Genomic DNA, 19,700 nt, shown 5'->3' on the forward strand with positions numbered 1-19,700 from the left:
TCCATCTCTGTGCACAAGTGACAAGGCTGAAAATCAATATTAGAAGCTTGTGGTCTTCGAGACCTCAGGCATCAATGCATTAAAAACAGACATGATTCTGTCAAGCAAATCACTCCACGGACGTGCAGAAATCACTGTTTCTGAACATGAAGAGTGTTCTGTGGTCAGATTAATCAAAGTTTGAAATTCCAAAGAGGAGAGCCTGCATCTCTGATAAGGATGTATGTGCCTATAGAACTGGCTTCTTGGATATCTGGAAAGGCAGCATGAGTGCTGAAATATCCAGCTTTTACAGCAACGTATGCTCCCATCTAGATCACATCCTTTTAAGAGAGGGTCTTGCATATTTCAGTGAGACAATACTGAACTGCACACTGCAGCTATTGTAACAGCATGTCTTCACTGTAGAACTATCCGGACACTGAGTCTGGGTTTGTGTTCTAGACCTTTCACCAACTTAAAACATGTGCCGCATGATTACACTAAAAATATGAGAAAGAAGACCCGGGACTGTTACCTGAAATAATCATAATACAGTAAATACATAGGACAGACAGATGTAATTTTGTAAGCAAAAAGTGGGTAGTCCTATACTGAATATAGTAACTTATCATTAGACACTGCTAACAGCTAGTATTTAGTTGCGATTCATAAACTTCAAATGATTCAGAAAATGGTCCAAGCAACTCATTAGCAGGCAGAGACACAGGCGTCTGAGTCGTTCCTCAGTTAGTGGTTTGTTAAGAAACTGTGTAACTCTGGGCTGGAACTTCACATTGGGTGGCCTGTTAAAACTGCCACACTGAAGATCCAAATCAACTTCAGATGAAATGGTTACACTTGAAAACACTGGGTGATGTTCACAAAAGCATATTGCTGCATTTACAGTCTACATCCTTGAAAAGTTGTAGACTTCAACACGTGTGCATGTTAAACCAGTTTCGCATATGCTTTCACAAAGACTCCTCTGCAACCATTTGTGAATCCAGAGTTTGAAATTGAATGCCCACTTTGTACATCCATCCATTTTAGTGGGCACACACAGTGCCCCTTATGTTTAAGGAATAAAGGATTAGCAAAATTACAGTTTATGTCGAATTTATTTGATGGAAAAATAAATGATCTTTAAATTTTGGAGGATGTGGAAATTGTCCTAAAACATTTGGGAATGTATGTGGCTTGCAGCATCACGGCACAGTTTCTCTTAGAAAGTCTTCAAATCTTTTGATAGTGGAGGGTGGAGGCTTGACAGCTATCTCTACAACCACAACACAAGCAATGAGAAATGCAGGTTTTTTAATAGTTCATCTACAAAGATGTTTAAGCTGTTGTAGGTTTGTCTACAAAGATAATCCACTGGCAGCAGCAAAACACTGTCACTACCTTGGACTGCATCTGGCAGAAAATTGAAGGGGTCACAAAAGCCTCCAACTAAAGGCTTAAAGTAAATTGGTGACATTCATGAACTTACAGACTTTAAGAGACTCAAGTTAATGTCAACTGTGATAGCTATTTGACCTAAAGGGGTCATTATGTGTCAACAGTAGCAGTAGTGTGTGACCATAGCTGGATGATGTAATGCATCAGGCTGAAGAGGCTGCTGAAGTGGGTTTAGTGAGCAAAAACATAATCCTGCTTTAGATTTGGGAGGGGGAATGTCATTGGTTAGTGAAGAAGCCTGCCGATTAAAGGATCCGATCCTCCGTCTCAACAAGTTGCGGCTGTGACTGACTAAATGATCGTGGAGACAGAGCAGCAAGAAAGTAGTGAGGTTTCCACTGCTACCACATGAGACGTTCACATAATGGAATGGATGACACATTCAGTGGTACCAGATACTGCTCAGAAATCCACTCGCTTTCATAAAAACCAGAAGCATCTTTAAAAGGAGTTTTTCTTCCCTGCTTTTAATTTGTGCCAGATTTGCAGAAACCGTTCAGCAGTTTCTGTTGATCTCTTATTTGTTCTTGTCTCACCTGCGACATCTATAAGCTAAATATAGCAATATACTGTAAATAATAAGTGTAGCATACATAAAAGTCTAATAATAAGATCTTAGTAGAAGGGGTTAGATATGACCTCAATCGCAAGCACAGGTAGAGAAAATCAGGCTTCAGATTTGTGATCAGTTATCGTGGTTTTGGTTGTTGAAAAGGAAGCTAATAATTGAGCTAATGCTACCGTTTCATCTAGAAGATAAAAATGTTATCGCTGATGTTTCTAAATGACTCGTGTTTCATCAGTTTCAGTGAGTTAGTTCTAGAATTATGGTAGATCAGACTGTTATGTCTACAAAGGATGTAAAAATATACTGTATGTACCGAAAACCTTTTTTAAACTTTTACCTGTCTGGTAGTGCTAGCAAGCAGAATCATGATCTGAATGCACTGTTGTGCCAAACACATTTGCTTGGCAAGAAGAAAAAAGACGTGACAAAGAGAAGAAGGGGAAAAGGACATAAAGAAAAATAAACTTGTTTTTGTAATATGACCTGTAATCTTTACCATCTGAAATAACACTTGGATGTTATAGTATTGCAAACAGTACCTAGTTAGCCGAGTTTGCTAATATTTGTATCCTATGTAAGTGAGGGTAAACACACTTTTGCTTGAAAAACCTGCTAAAACCACAGACCACATTTTGGACATTGCTTCATCATGTGGAGAAATTCAGTGCTTGAGTGACCTCTCGTGCTTTGTTATGGTCGCTAAGCTATGATTCAGCGTTCACAGTTCAAGAGAGTTTGGGAAAAAATTACTGGCTGCACTAGCAAGTCGACACTCGTCCACTCTTCATGGTCTGATAAAAGTGGACAATACACATTCAGAGTGCAAGAGTATTCGTTAATAATGTCACTAATGCTAATGGCTACAGAAAGCACTTGAAATTATCATTCTGAAAATAATAGTTTATTGAAATAATCAGTTGAGTCAGAGTGTTTTATCCTCGCAACAATCCGAATACAGTTCCATTTTAAATTTATAACCATACGGTGTCTTCCTCCTCACATTTTGATCACCGCATTTTCCATGAATGCATTCCTACAGGCTGTGACTTTTGTGGCCAAGTCTGGGGCGAAGCAGACACGGAGTCCCTATTGAGAGCTGTTGACACTGGCCTTGAGATTGAGTTTCCCTCCCTAAAGTAGAACAGACAGGAAGCCCAGAGAGACTCAGCAGAAATGGAACAAGAGATAGCTGTGCTCGGGAAGGTAGAGCTTGAATATTCATTTACAATGACAGTCGAGTGGGCAGCAGGCTCGTGTTGGGCTCTTAACCTTTTGTGGTTGAGGATGTGGGGAGCTATTTTCATCCAAGGAAGCTCCATTCCATCATGGTTTGAGTGATGATAATAATAAAGAAGCTTACTGTGTCATTTTTCAATACTGCAATTAGGACATGGCAAGTACACCTCATGATTCAACAGCTTGTAGAAACACCTTTAGCAGCAGTAACTGTGATAAGTGACCATTTTCTATGAGACTCGATTTAAATGAAGTTTTTTTTTTTTTATTAGTGCCAAAACACAGCAGTCACCTAAAGGCCTTTTATACTGGAATGTAAAGTCAGTATAAATTTATTATTTCGACCACTCTTCCTTTAAAACATGACTTCAGGTCAGTAAAATGTGTTATTTTTTCTTTCTTAAGCAGTGTGAACACTGGAACTCTTTGCACTTCGCTTTTGAAGCTGACGGCTGGTCGCTCCGGTTGCTAAAGTAACCGTCTAATGTATTTATGACCCGGTTTTCTTCAGTGTCATTGGTAGTCACTTCACATGCTCATCTGGCAGTAGAGAAAAGTTTATCTTGAATTCTGCCCCCTTTTAATCATCAATGGTTATTACATCCATAGTCATCTGAAGACATGGATTGTCATTTACCTTCTATGATCTCTCACCACCACCTAGCTGTGCATCACTTCCTGTGAGGATTTGATCCTGTGCTTGAGATCATTGCCCTGTTCAATGACCCAGTTTTGGCTTTGGAAACACAGCCTCACAATTAACTCTAGAGTGCTTTGGCATACATAAAACTTCATAATCGACTCAGAGACTGCAGGGTGCCGAAGTCCTGTGGCTGAAAAAGAAAAAACCCAAATCATTACCCGTCCATCATTGTGCTTGATAGTTTGTATGAGGTGGCTGTTCTGATATGCTGTGTTTGGTTTGCACAGAACGTGGTGCTGTGCCTTATGGACAGACATCTCCACTTTGGTCTCATCTATCCACGGTTAATTGTTCCATAAGTTTTGCGATTTGTTCAGGTGTAGCTTTGTAAAGCTAAGCTGTGCTGTCCTGTTCTTTTTAGAGAGAACAGGGTTTCTCCTGGCATCCTTTTCAAAACAAGCCATACGTGTTCAGCTTTTTCTAAGCATGCTGTCATAAACTGTCATGTTTAACATACTAACTGAGGCCCATAGAGACTGAGATGTAGACCATGAGTTTTTGCAATTTTTATGAGCATTGGGCAGTTTTCTCGACATGCATTTGCCTCCACTTTGTTACATTAGGGTGGACTCTCGCCTTACTTGTTACATATGACCAGAGACTCTTGGCATTTAAGACACTGGAAACCCAGTAGCATAAACTTTTCAGCATACAGGGCAGTTCGATAGAATTCTTTTTTAACAGACACAATAGACTGTACTCAGATTCGATCTGTTTATCTCACTGCTGTCAATAAATCAGAACCAATAAAATGGAAACGTTTCCTGCTCAAAGGTGAAGATTGCTCTATAACAGTAATGTAATAAGGCAAACAACAATGTTCTGAAAAAATGTTTTGCTAAACATTAATCTTAATAGTTCTGTTGCTTATAGCTAACCTAAAAGTGACTGAAAGTCAGAAACAAGAGGCACATGCAACACAAACGCTTGCCTTCTTGGCTCTTCATGCCTCTGCTGTCCATTCAACTTCCTTATGCAGACTTTTGTCTTTGTTATACTTCATCTATTCTGGAGCGCTATTCTTCGCATCTAGCCAGTAACAAGCTTTGATATGTCTGTGAATGGAGCCCTTTCAAGCAAAAAAAGTTGTTTTATTTACACATTCGTCACAATTTGCTAATCAGACTTGTAGATTCCTGGTGCTGCTACTTACTCATGTACTTATTAAAGTCTTTCTTCCTCCATTTTTCCTCTCTGGCACACTTCAGAATCGTTGGCAAACTCAGAAAATATTCCATTAGTTTGATGGCTGCCTGCAGTGCTTCATAATGCTGCTGGTGTGGTGGACTTGACATAAAAAACAAAAACTCTCCTTTTTAGGAAGAATAATCCCACTGCTTTCATCGTGTATTACATTTCAGTAAAGTCTCACCATTACTTCTATTTCATCAAATTTCATGGAATTCTTATGCTGGGATAACATCAGGTGACCAGGTGTTTCCACAATCTCACACAAACAAAATCCCGATTACTCTGCTTAATACTGCTAAAATGAACACACCCAGAGAGGCTGCAGGGTTTTGTAGAAAAACTTAGGGCAGTGTAGAACGTGGGCACGGTCTCGTCTTGGCATTAATTAAGTGTACTCTTAGGTATTTTTGTAAAACATATGGGCCATTCTGAGCTAACTAGAGGTACATGGCACACGGATGTGGTATGGGTTTAGTTGGAACGAAGGAAAAATAAAATGAAAATTAGAACCATAAACATCTTTTTATAGCTCTTTCTATGAGGGGACATATGACTAAGAAGCCAACAAAGTATGTCTATGTTTGTGTCCATAAAGGGGACATGGGGACACAGTGAACAAGTGTACAGACTGACTCTTAGAAGAAAAGATTCATAGAGACAACAGGAAGTTAAAGGGTTTATTATTCAAAGCATTTTTCAAACCTTTGTTTAGACACACAATGTGGCTGTGTACTTACATTCATCTCTGGTCATTTATAATACAGTAAATTATCCTCTGTGATGGATTTAGTCACAGAGGATCATTATTCAGTCTGGTCTACGTCTGTGTATTGATGTTTACAGTGTTGGGTTTGTTGGTGCACAAAAAGAGCCACAACTCTGAAAGACAGTTGGCAGCCGAAGACAACGCCGAGCCTCTGAGAGACGAAAAAAGGAGAGTGATGAATGTTTCCACTGTAGCGTGATGGAGCCTTTCAAAAGTTGCACTAGGATGAAGACATTCTCAATATGAGGATAAAAGGCAGTTTTATGGCATACAGCACTCTAGATTTATCCAGTTTCTGATTATTCCAGCATGTGCATCTGCACTGACAGAGCTACACAGAACCTGAGGCAAAAACAAAAACCCACATAAATGTCAGAGATGTTATCAAGACTGAGCCTGTGAATAATTTACAATGAAGGCAGGGCTTGCATTTATATTAAATCAGCTGCCATTTATTTTGGCTGCTTTAAATATCTGACTGAGAAAATTAGCAGCTCACTGTGAGACGCTGTTTTGGCTCATAAGTGTTTTTGCTGTTGTTGGATCTCAGAGACTTTTGGTTTTATTTATCATTATTTACTAATGCTACTTTATGCTCGTCATGAGCAAAGGTGATAGTAGGGAAAATTTAATTTTAGTGTTAGTGTTACCATATAAAATATGGCATATTACATAGGAGGCAAACTGTACAGTGTACATTACTGGCAGTAACTGTGGAACTGATTGCTAACCTCCAGTCACACAGGAGGTTAGCACTAGTCAGAAACACCCTGGTGACCACTGGTCACGACCAATTGGTGAGTATTTGTGGGAGGTTGTTTGTTGTCACCAGGTGAAACTGGTGTGGAAGAGATATACAATGAAGCACTGAAGGTCTCATTGTAATTATTTTGGTCATTAGCAGCTCAAACAGGTCATTTGATGATTGCTTTAGGAGTTAATCTCCATTCAGTTCAATTCAATTTCATTTATACAGCGCCAAATCACAGCAACAGCCTTAAAACATCTATAATAATTGTAAAAAATAAAGTGGCTACTTCACGGATTTCACCTGTCGCGGGTTATTTTTGGAACGTAACTCCCGCGATAAACGAGGGACTGCTGTATATTAATATCTGTGTTCATGCATTAAAAGTAGCCAGTGAGGTATCAGAATGACTATATCTATGGTCAACAGTGGAAACTGTCAACGGAAGTTGGACAGAAGAGTGAGTCTGATATTATTATTTTCATCACAGGTTTAGATTCTGACAGTTATAATCCAATAGTTATCCAATCTTCTTCTTTTTTTAAAGTTCAACGGCTGTGTTTCCAAACAGCAGAATGTAGGTCACATACGGTCAGTCTAGGATTAGTGGGTTCACAGATGGTGACTAAATACAAAGGTACAAACAGTCTGAGGACCACTGCTTCAGTCCAAACTCTTCAATGACTACACAGGGCATGAAAAGCACAGTTCAGCTTACTGCAGACTGGGAATGATCTAGCGTGGCTGGTTTGTGCATTTAAACATTTGTGCCATCTGCAGTTTTACATTCTGTAAAGGTATCATGTTAGAGAAATTCAGATCTTAAACCATGTGGCATTTGCAGAAACTCTTTTCTCTGACTTCAGACTTTCTTGTAAACTTCTTACTACTCTGTCATACTTGACATCTTCTAATGGTGAAATTTGTGATTGTGTGCATTTTTTGTCTCACACAGCTGCTTCTTCCAATATTTATGAATTTTCTGTAGCCAAAATCTGAAGAAATAAAATTTTAAAAATCCTGAAAACATTGCATATAGATATTTTAGCTTCTGGATTATCTGAGGTATGCTTATTTCCATACTTGCTTATTTGTCAGTTACCCAGTGTGCCTGTGGGAAAGCCTGTGGAGAGCCTGCCTGTCCTCAGCTGCTGGTGGTTTAGAGTATTTCAAGATGCACTGGTGGGTGTCACTTCACAAGCTTCCTGCCACCAGCCCAGCAAAAGTACAGCAGTGTTAAGACTCCTGTGGTCAGATGGGGTGGAGAAATGAGTGAGTGTGTGGGGTGAAATTTCATGTGGAGCATTGGAAACATGTTTTCTCTGTCATCTTGGACACATACAGCACGTCTTGGATTCAAATTACACATGCATTCATTCTCCATTCATGGTTATTTTTAATTTTTGGTGGTGTAACATTTTCTGACAGTAAAAACAAATATGGACGTAACTTCCGGGTTTGAAAATGAAAGCCAAAATGGAACTGCCTTAAAGATGTGTCCTTTCAAATAGCCACTAGGGGGCGATACCTGTGACTTCAAAAGGACTTCCGGTCCTATAGAAATCTATTAAAAAAAATGTCCCTCAAAGATGAGTTTATCAAGCACTTTTCTTGTCAATTTATGGGCTCAGTTACTTAATAAGGAATAAAACATTAAGTTAATTTTGAAAAAATTAGTCATCCTTATTTTCAGAAAAGAATGTCCAGGATATAGTTATCATCTATTGACTTGTGATCGACAAGCCAATTAATATTTGGTTTCAGACTCAGATCTTCACCTTACTTCTCACATCTTGCTTCAAATCACCAACCCAGTAACAGGAAACGTCATAAAGGATTTCACGAACGAATGGACACAGTAGCTACATCAACTTACACAGATTAAGAGTAAACCCCATACTGTACAAGAATACTATATATGTTTTGTACATGTGTGTATGTTTACACATACATTCACATACATAAAATCAAACATACTTGACACTATTTAATTTAATGAGCTAAGTTGGGAAGGCCCAGAGACCAAGTTTCTAGCTCATGGAGCTAATGTTAATTAGCCTACTAGCTAATCAATCAACTTAGTCAAGTCAACAGACATTAAATTCACTTGTTCAGCTGCTTTATGTAAGCTACTCACAGCAACAACAATTTCTAAAAGCTTCCAGTTGATTGGATGGAGTGTTGCAAAGAACTCACAAAAAGATACTTTTTTAACATTTATATTCACCAATCTGGAACTAAAAGCTAAATACTGCGCTAATGATATAATACTGGTTACTGATAAATGCTAATTTCGGAATAGATCAATGCATTTCATTTTATTTCATGATCCATCATCAAGTTCAGGAAATACTCACTAGAAATATGTTCAATGTTAAATGGACTGGTTCTTATACAGTACTTTTCTACTCTACCTGAGCACTCAAAGCTTTTTATACAATGACGTATGCTGGCCACACAAAGCCCGGTGCTACTTGGGTCAATTGTGATGTTTTGTCTGGAGACGAGAAACTTAACAACCCATGTAAGAGAAGAAACAAGCCTGAGGCGACATGTGTTTAGCCAAAGTGTGCAGAGGTTGCCCTTTTCTTAACGTTGGATTATGTCTGAGTGTGAGGTGAAAGTTTGCAAAGATGCATAACTGTTGCACTAATGTCTGACTCAATAAGATGTTTAGTCTTTGAACTGTGGACGGTGAATCAGAGACAAAATCAGGCAGGGAGGAGGCCAAAATAGACTCCCTGTCCTCCTGCAATTAGCTTTATTTAAACTCGAGCCGGTGTGTAATCAGGCAGCAGGGAACCCACAGTGATGACTACGGACTTCATGTGTTTCTTTTCTCTCATTTTCACTGTAGTGCATGTCCTACCGGCCACCAAGGCCAAAGAAAGTCTGTGGAGCTTGTTTGAAGGTAAGTGCAGATATTTTTAGTCTGTGAATGTGTGTGTTTGCATTTGTGTGGTGAACTGGCACTGTATAGTCCTTGGTAGATAAAAATAGCCCAACCCAAAGGATGTACTCCAGTACCTTGAAATAGTTTGGCCAAACATGTTCTCATTTTTTCTTCCATTTACATTTTTGTGCACAGTTAAAGTTACAGTACAGGCTCCTGCAGTGTTGGACTGGTGCATGCCTGTTTGTGTTTTTCAGATGTGTACCTGTGTGCAGTGCTGATCTGCTCAGTGGGTCTGCTGTGCATGTGCATGTTCACCGTGACAGTGACCTGCCAGTACATACATAGGAAGAAGAGGCTAAAAGGTCAGCAGCATTAAAGTCTAGTCTTCTTGTAACTCTTTCTGACGTTGCTGTTTTCTTCTTTTTGTCTATGATTTCATCTTTTTCAAATAACAGTCCGATATTGTCTTTGCAGACAATTACCACTTGGTCAAAAGCCCGCAAAACAGGTAAAGGTTTAAGAGCAAGCCATCTCTAAAAAAAATCTACAAAATTGTAATAATAATTTAAAAAAACAACTATCACTCACATAAACTGAACCTTTGCTAATGTGATTCCACTACAGCTCAGGAGAAACAGTCACCAGTGTGATCAGTGTGTCTCCTGCTCTACCAAAGAAGGAGAGGAGATACAGGAAGAAAAGGAGCCGAGACTACCAAGAGGAGTCACCACCGGAGATACCGGCAAAAGGTAATCACAAGTTTGCTGATTTAATGTTTTCTAAAACATGCTGGAAAACTTGAGTGAATACTTAAAATTAGTCTTACAGATATTTATATTATATTTATATTATAATTTCTGCAATAGCAGAACATATAGTTGTGAAAATCTAAGTAGACCCTTAGTGCTCCCATAGGAATTAAGAAGATAGGGAGCAGGCACGTTCTGCTCATTAAATACATTTGATTAACTGATCAGCAATTGTGACCACGTCTAGAAATGCAGAAATTCTGGCATTTTAGTAACACATCACAATATTCCCAGGAACATGTATCCTAGCAAATTCCCAAAAATGCAAGATCTATATGTTAGTCTCTACAAGCCTCTGTGAGCATGTTAAATGTTAAAATTCTGACAGTTTGGAAGGGCTGCCAGCTGAAAGCGCCTTCTCTCGAAAATGAACATGGGAGCACAGGTTAGGTTTGCAAAGCTGCATGTGAGCAAACTATAAGACTTCTGGAACAATGTCCTTTGTACAGACTAAACCATATGGAAATGTTGGCCAAAAGAAAACCAAACATACCAGCTGTGAAGCAAGGTGGTGGAAGAGTCATGACTTGTTTTGTAACTACAGGGTCTGGGCAGTGTTACGAAATCAGTTTCACCCCGGTTCTTTTATTCCTCGAGGCATCCAGAGACGGCACCGGACCTCAGTAGTCATTTTCACAAAAACCTTTATTCATCTTCATTTAAGCATGCATCTTCTAGAAGGGGAGACGTGCAAGGCCGGTGTCCCTCTGCAAATCTTCCACTCCTTTGTTTGTTACAGTCAGCTTTATAGAAGCGACCCCATCCTAAAACCCCCATGGTGTACTGCAAACTCTGTGTCTCTGTGTGTATGCACAAGCACGTGAGTGCCTGTGTGTGTGCGTACCCGTGTGTCTATGTGAGTGCACGTGAGTGAGTGTGCATGTGGGTGTGGGTGCGTCATAACAGTCAAAGCACTGTGTGTGTGTCTCTGCGTACGTGACTTCCTGTCGGTCATAAAAGTAATCTCCTCACCCGAGCTACACCAAATTTCTCTACACAACCTAGAAAACAGAGTTAACATATTACAAACACTGAGACCCCCACTCTGCATCCACTGGGCCATTGGCCTCTTGTTGTCTTACATTTACAGATAAGGTGGAGAGTCTCCTACAAACCTACTTCTAAGTTTATAACAATTATGAGTTTTATTAAAGGTACAAGCATCAGCATCAGCAACCCCCAACTGTAGCTTCCTGTCTCCTTCTATGGCAGGCAGACCCCCAGTGTCCATAAATTCCTTTCTCTCTAAACAATTGCACACACTCTCAGGCCTACAGCTAAGCCAAACTAAAACACACCTTATTCCTCTGATCTAAACAAATTTAACACATCATATTATTATAATTATTTTTCTTGTACTCACAGCAGCTTTCGCTTGTTGAGTTGACTATGAACTCTATATACCAGTATTCTAGAGCCAAATGGAGGTCATCTGCCTGACAGCTAAAGCTTGTTATACAACAGAATGGCTGAAAACTAAAAGAATTAAGGTGCTGTAATGGTACAGTTAAAGACCGGGCTTCCACACAGTAAATGCTGTGGCAGGACCTTAAGAGAGCTGTACATAAACAAAAGACTGCAAACCTTAATGAACTGTCACCACGTTACAAAGAAGAGTGGATCAACATTCCTCCACATCAAAGCGAGAGACTGATGAAGTCATATAGAAAATATTACTTCAAGTTGTTGCAGCTAAAGGTGGTTCCACGAGCTACTAAATCATGGGGTGCGCATAATGTTTTCAGAGGACTGTACAGAGTTCTGTGAAAATTGTTTCTTTGTACATGACTGTAAGAAAAATCCCAACTTAAAAGTTTGCTCTGACTTCATGTTGTTCTCATAGATTTCTAAATATGAAAATACACTGGCATTCCACATATAAACTTAGTTATGGAGCGGTTTCCTTAAATTAGCTGGGAACATGTTCCCACTCTTAAACCAATGCTGAGTCACACCAAATTCACTTCTTAATTAGCAAGTGGAATTCTATGGATAATTTTTCCAATGATAGGTAAAAAAAAGTTATTCTGGATTTTCACTCCGCCTAGGTCTTAAAAAAGATTTTAGAATGACCAGAATTCCTAGTTTAGAAACATTTTAGGACAATTATCAGCAAATTACAGAAATTATAGTAACTTTGAAAACTGCAATGCGTTCCTTTTGTGTCTTAATAGGCTTATTTTGCCTTATTTTTTGTTAGCTACTCCACCACATGCTTTCAGTGGGTTTTGCTGCTTTTTTATTACCAAGCAATTTTGCCACACTGTTATAAGATAGATGAACGTAGTTTAGGGTTGTCTTGCTGTGATATAAAATGTCTGCCATGAAAATGTCTCAGCGATGGTATAGTATCTCTCTCCAAAATCTGTACTCATTCAGTGGGGGGGGGGGCATCTGCCACAACTGGTTGGGGAGAGAGAAATTAATGAATTAATGGGGCCATTAACCATACACTAATACACAAATGCACTCCCCATACAGATAATGGCTCTGAACTGTGCTGACAAGTTAACTGATCCTTATCTTTTTTTAGGTCAGAACATGATGAAGTTTTTTAGAAGTGTTCCTGCATCCATGTAATGTGTTACGGAATGACCTTGTTTTTAATGCAGTTCTCCCCGAAGGACTAAACATATTGTCCGTTTGAAACAAATTTCTTGTTCCTAGGTTGTCTTTGTACTATTTTGAATTGGGGTTGAGTTATTTGCAAATCCCTGCATTCTGTATCCCAACTTTTTTGTAGGGAAGCATGGCAATGCAACTGGGACCTTCAAATATTCCCAGTTACAACAGTATCTACTTTCTATTGGCTCAATTAACAACTTGTCTTGTCCCTTGTGCAGTTCCCATTGGAGACAAAACACACAAACCGAAACTTTTAAAACCTCAACCAAGAAAAGTAGTGTTGGTGAGTACCATTCATGCCTGATTATCAGTTAGCAATGTCCTTTTTTGCATGTTTAAGGTAAGGTACAAGGACTGAACTGAACTGAAAAAAAGAGTGGAAAACCAGACAATGCAGACAAAAACTTTGAAATATAACTTTGAAATTAAATGAACATTTAAGCAGAATGTCTAAGGGCAAAGGTGCCAGAAAAACTGTGCCACATAACCAATCTTTAATTTGCTGTTGGCATGAAGTGGCTCTGTGGCAGCTTGGTATGGTAATGTCATAAAATACTTGAAGAGGTAATTAAATTTTAGGTTACCTCAACCCAGAACTGCTGCAGGGTGGTGTTTACACACAGCATGCTCCAAGTTACCAAAACCAGTGATTTACCAAACCCTACAGCATCTCTAGTAATGTAATGTATTCATGCAGTTCTATAATTTTTTTCTAGCCTTCCTTTTCTAACCGCTAACTAACTCTCTCCTTCTCCTCCATCTTTATTTTTCTCTGTCCTCTTTGATCTCTAGCCGAGGATAGTGGAGGAGAACCTGACCTACGCAGAGCTGGATCTGGTGAAGCCAATTCCAGAGGCCAAGGCATCACGTAGTGGCACAGTGTACGCCCAGATACTGTTCGAAGAACAGCAGCTATGAGAGAGACACACACACCACTAGTACCTGTGCCTTATGTAAAAAAAAATTTTTTAAAAAGTACTTTCTATTTATAGTCTGTATTGTTTTTTATATTTAAATGATTTGTGAAGGAAAAAATGTCTCAAAATTATGGCAAAATATGATTTTATATGAACTTTTGTATAACTTCTTTTTGTGAGACCACAGGTGCAAACTGATTATTTTTTATTACTGGACTTCTCATTTCTTGTTTTCTTTTGTACCCACAATTGAAACCTGTGTAGCCGAGCCTGGGAACGCAATCGAAGACTTCTGTGCTGATTTAGACCTGATTCGTCTGTCATGACAATCGGAAGAGAAAATGGAGGTTTGGATATGTGAGACAAAACTTTACATGTTAGTGAGTGAATAAGGTGCTGTGAAGCTGACATGACGAGTGACAGTCAGGTTTGCTCTGCTGCTGTTTGTGACTTTAAAAAGATAACTTTTGAAGTGTCGTTTCAAGCCAAACAAGGTTGATACGCTCATGTCAAGCAAACGTTGCGTCTTAACTGCAGAATTCATTGGAAACAAATAGTTAAACAAAACACTTTATGCCAGCTTTTGTGATTCATGTATTTCATACCCAGTATTTAATAACTGGTTTTGGTCTTCTCCTTCGGCAGAGTAATGAGCACAGGAGCACTTCCTGCTCCTCCCGTGTTGTTGTATTTCGGGCTGGTCCTGTTAGCTCTCTGTTTTTCAGTGTGACTTAGCTCCTGAGCTGCAAAGACAAACTTTCAAAAATACATTTTCTGAAATATGAGATCCAAACCAGGTTTCAAATTCAAATGCAGTCCAAAGAAATCTGAAACCTCTGGTGCGTACACAATGGTAACGTTTTTCATGATTTTCCAGAGAAAGTCATCTTCTCCGTAGCCCGTCTGTCCAGTCAGCACATTAACAATAATTACATCACTTTTGGCTTGCGTTGCCATGCGCTAGGGCTACATTTACCATCCTAAGATTCTGGCTTGGCTTCTCCATTGTTTTCTCTTGAGTCAGATTTATAGTTATGCATTTGTAGAAGGACAGTGGACAAAGGCGCAAAAGCAGTAGTCAGCAAGGTGGGGTGCAAATCCAGAATTTCTCTGCTTTGAATGTAACAACATGAGCAAAGCATCAGTCTTTTTCACCCAAGCCTTTCCCCAAGTGTTCCTTTGAAATCATTAATGCACTTTATTACAACGGCGTCATTTAGAATAAACTGAAATGCATGAAGGCTTGATCTAAATAAGAAATCCTGTTTTATATGCTTTGCTTCATACAATAAAATGACTCCAGTGATAGCCTTTGATATTTCTTAGGCCAGCTACACTCCCTTCCACAATGAAGAGCTGGAAATCCCATTCTGAAGTGAGTGGATTTATAAAGGAGAGAAAAAGTTAATTAAAGACATCTGTTGTTATGAATGTGAACCCAAAGCCCACCATTATCAAATGTGATTTACTTTCTAGTGAGTTCCCAGCTTTATCTGCTTCCCAGCATCTGTCTTCAGTCTGTTTTTGTGTATCAAGCTGCAGTTTATATTGACCACAGCCCCAAAGAGTTGACACAAAACTGGTAATCAGCCCTCGGACCTCCCCCCACAGGCAAACACTTAAGATCACACAATTCTTTTCATCTGGTGCCAACATCGGCTTAGCAGGCTGTTAGCAACTCATGAACTCATTTATATATATACATACAAGGGTGGAGTTACATGAAGGCTAAACACCCTCATCACTGACTTACACAGGCACATAGTGTAAATTCACAAGGCTGCCAGCAGTTGTGACACCTGATCTGTGGTCAGGGTCAGACTAAGAGTTGTGTTTGGGCTGTTTCACATTAACGCCAGTCACGGATTTTAAATCTTGAGGTGATTTGCTGTTTCAGATAAGAACCAAAAGCCACTTTGGCCACGATCCCACATACCTACACTAAGGTTTCCTTGCTTTCTCGTTTTCCATGAATCTGAGTGTGAAAGTGCTTTAGACCTTTTTTTTTTTTTTTCAATTTAATGATCCTTTGGACTCAGGCATGGAAAAGCGAAGGAAAGCTTTTTTAAACAGTGAACTTGAAACCCAGACACAAAGGCACCTGATCCCTCCCTTCCCCCAAGACGTCTGCTATCAGAGTTCTCTGCATTCAGACTGCTAGTCTCACTTTTTAAGCTTCTCTGAAGTTCATCTCAAAGTGGCGTTTTGCTCCATTTCCAGCCATCAAAGGTTGGCTGTACCAGCTTTTAACCAGTAGTTTGAGATAGCACGGTGAATGGAAGCACTTCAAAAACAACGCTGAACATGTATGTGGTATTAGCATTAGAAATACATATCATCAGCCAACCCTAGGGCTGACTTACCAGAGCTGCTGTGCCAATTCAAAACAAATCTAAAGAGCTCACCTACCACTGCAGACCTACAACACATTCCTAAGGCAAGCTGGTGCTTATAGACCCGGATATGTTTTCTTCCCTTGGCTCTATATTACTTTACTATGTAAACCACTGCTGACCTCTACTTTTGTTAGCGCTCCAACTTTCCCGACGTTGCCCTCTAATGTTCGCTTCAATGGCACAGCGAGCATTTCCCCTGCATAAATGAAATGACTGAAAGTGACCTTTCAGCGGTGAGTAGAAGTGTCTTAAAAATGCCCTTCGACTGTGAAATGTAAAGTTTCTTCCAGACCACACTGTCCTTAATAGGAGTCTGCTAACTAGAACCATGTGTGTGAATTGTGCCTCTGTGCTCTCCCCTTTTCCCTCTGTCTCTCTGCTCACCACTGATCTCTGCATTTATCAAGATTTAAGCATTTCTACTCATGTTCATTTTGTACCTTTCAGCTGTATATTGAATAAAAATAAGTGAAATAAAAATGAAATCTAATATAAACTGGGTGTTAACTGCTTTGGTGTGAGTGACAGCTATTTGTTATCACGACACAACAATTAACCAAATGCACATGCATCCTGCAGGTGAACCTGAACTGCTAATTCTTGGAGGTGAGCATAACCTTAGCATGAGAGGTCACTACCACAATGCCTGTTTTAGTACCCCCGAGGGTACTGAAGTGATTTCAGTGACGACATTAGGACAAAATTTGTATTTATTCAATGGTAGACAAATTCATAGTGCAGCAAGGCATCTTGTTATGATTAAAGCTCACACGTTTGCCTCCATGCAAGCATTGAAAGTAGACGTGAAAGGGGCACAGCCGTTAGGGACTGGGTGTCAGCTACTCTTGTGGTGGTGAAAGAGTTGTGATGAGAGAGGGGGAGGTTTAAATGTTAGCTTTAGTTTACTTGCAGCCTCCAAATTATTTTAGAAAAAGAAGCTGCGTGAGAGAGACAAGCGGAACCCCAGAGGTCGTATAAAAATATCTCACCCACAGAGCAAACACAAGGCGTTGACAAAAAGACAGGTCAGTACATGGCTCGTAGGAAACCGATCCAATGGCAATAAAATATAATAAGTAAGGAAAATAAATTTTAAATTGTTTAAGTAAAGAGATGGAGGTGTAGAGTGGCAAGGAGGAATTTCAATGAAGACACGAGAGAAAATGTATATTTATGGGGCAAGGAAGATACATAGGACATATGAGCTGTGGGACAACTCGATGTTTGTAACATGTCTGAGGACGGGCCAGCAGCGTTTGCAGGCACCTCCTAAAACAGAAACAACTGATGTCACCAGTCAAGCAGCCAAACAAAACCTATTGTTAAAGCAGAAACCTTTGCGTGTGTCTGTGCTCGTTCTATCCCAAGCATGCCATCATGTCCGTCCATAGAAATACAATACATAGTAAACATAGTCTACAACCAACATATCCTGTGTGGTAAGGGTAATGCATAGCTACACTGGCCTTAAGGCAAGGGAAAAAAGAGTAATGAAAGACTTCTGCAAGTGGAAATCACAGGAAGGACAATTTAAGATTTAGCTTCTGAACTGTAAGCAACATCCAGTGTCCAGTACAGTCAGTTCATGTTGGGAGGGTGACCTCGTCCTCTTTAATCCCCTCTGTAAGTACAACAAATAAGGGCAGTATCCACAGGGCTTCAAAGTTTTCACTAAAGCACAGTACACTGGCACAGTGTGGAGGTCCTGCTGAGAGCTGGCTCAGAAGAAGCAGTCAGTTAGCCTGCGGGTGAACACGTTACCCCAGATTTGCCATTGTGACCGCTTGATTTCAAGGTTCCTTCTGTAGACTTTAAAAAACAAAACAAAAAAACAGAAGACTATGATGGCTCAAGCTGTTAGTACATCACAAGTCTTTTGCCTCTGCAGCAGTTAAAATGTTAATTGCTGTTAGTCTGGAAGGCTTCTTGTATTTAAAATAGTAGCTGATGATGTCATGTGCTCTTGTTTGGTAACCATTATTTTTATCTTCATCTTGCACTTGGATGTGTTTGACAGACATGCAGTTACTGGTGAGACATTTCACCATGGGATTTATTAGTCTGCACGGCGACTTTCAATTCCCAGCGCTGTGATTCACTCTGCTGTTGTGTGAAAGTGAAGGCCAAGCAGGACTAATGTGAAACAGCTTTTTGGGCCCAAGCTCACCGGCCAGCTGCCTGTCACCCCTCTGAGCTCTTGACAATAATGACATCATACTACAATGACTTCCAAAGACTAGCAGTAAGAAGCCAGTAGGGGTGCAAAGTTGTAAATGATGAAGTCAGAATGAGGATTTCCCAACAACGAGGTTAGAAAGCTTTTCTGGACTTCTGCTTCCATCCAGGTTTTAGATCCATTTTCATTATACAACGCTTAAAGCTGGTCAAGTTAATGTTCTGTATAAAAGGAACAAATGAGAAAATTTCATTTGTGGCAATTATGGTTCATAGATGTGAAAACGGCATTAGTCAAAAATTTCAAAGAGGCAATACACTAAAAGAAACACCACTCACAGCTACGCCAAGCATCTGTTTTTCAGCAAATAAATGTTCTAAACACCAACTGGCAAGCAACCATTAAAAAAGGGGGAGAGAAAAGAGAGAGAAAAGTATTAGCAACTCCCTGCTAAAGACAGTAGCAAATATTCATCAACTTTGTAGTTACACTTTGCTAGTATTGGGTTGGGACTTAATTCGTTGTGCTGTAGATTCAACGAGGTGTTTGAAACATTCCTCAGAGATTTCTGTCCATGTCGACATGATAGCATCACTACTACAAATTTTCTGGCTGCTGCAAATCTGCCATGTTCAAGAAAGCAGTTTGAGATGATTTGAGCTTTTTGATATGATGCATTATCCTGCTGGAGGCAGCCATGAGAAGATGAGCTGACTGACATGGACATGATCAGGAACAACCCTCAGGGAGAGACTGCGGTGTTTAAGCAGTGCTTAGTTAAGAGAATACCTCCCACACCATTAAACCACCAGCCTGAACCACTGATACAAGGCAAGATTCATGCTTTTATGTCAATTAGGTCCAATTCTGAAACTATTTAGACCATTTTCCAGTCTTTTCCATGTTTTATTGTGCAATTTTGTTGAGCCCATGAATTGTAGCCTGAGTTTTCTGTTCTTAAGTGACACTTGATGTGGTCTGCTTCAAAGTTTGACATGCTGTGCATTCAGAGAGGCTTTTGAATTACTGATTTCTTTTCAGCTCAAAACAGTCTGGCCATTCTCCTGTTTTCTCTTTCCTGGACCATTTCACATAAACCCAAGAGATGGCTGAGTGGGAAAATCCCAGTATCAGAAATTTCTGAAATACTCAGACCAGCCTACAACCATGTCATGTTCAGACTCACTTAAATCACCTTTTTCTCCCATTCTGATGTCCAGTTTAAAATT

At 39.7% G+C, this 19,700-nt stretch overlaps 1 protein-coding gene across 3 annotated transcripts in view; it reads left to right on the forward strand.

Annotated features, from left to right (window-relative positions):
• Positions 1–16,780, forward strand: part of vstm4b (V-set and transmembrane domain containing 4b) — a 32,297-nt gene extending 15,517 nt beyond the window's left edge. For all 3 annotated transcript variants that reach the window (XM_040036764.1, XM_040036766.1, XM_040036765.1), the window contains 6 exons: positions 9,510–9,563; positions 9,803–9,910; positions 10,023–10,056; positions 10,173–10,297; positions 13,201–13,265; positions 13,775–16,780. In XM_040036764.1, the coding sequence (XP_039892698.1) occupies positions 9,510–9,563; positions 9,803–9,910; positions 10,023–10,056; positions 10,173–10,297; positions 13,201–13,265; positions 13,775–13,900 (512 nt within the window). In that variant the 3' untranslated portion in view covers positions 13,901–16,780. The remainder of the gene's footprint in view (positions 1–9,509; positions 9,564–9,802; positions 9,911–10,022; positions 10,057–10,172; positions 10,298–13,200; positions 13,266–13,774) is intronic.
• The last annotated feature ends 2,920 nt before the right edge of the window (positions 16,781–19,700 follow it).

This window comes from Simochromis diagramma, unplaced genomic scaffold (genome assembly GCF_900408965.1).
Source record: "Simochromis diagramma unplaced genomic scaffold, fSimDia1.1 OVJJ01000371.1, whole genome shotgun sequence".
Taxonomy (NCBI): Eukaryota; Metazoa; Chordata; class Actinopteri; order Cichliformes; family Cichlidae; genus Simochromis; species Simochromis diagramma.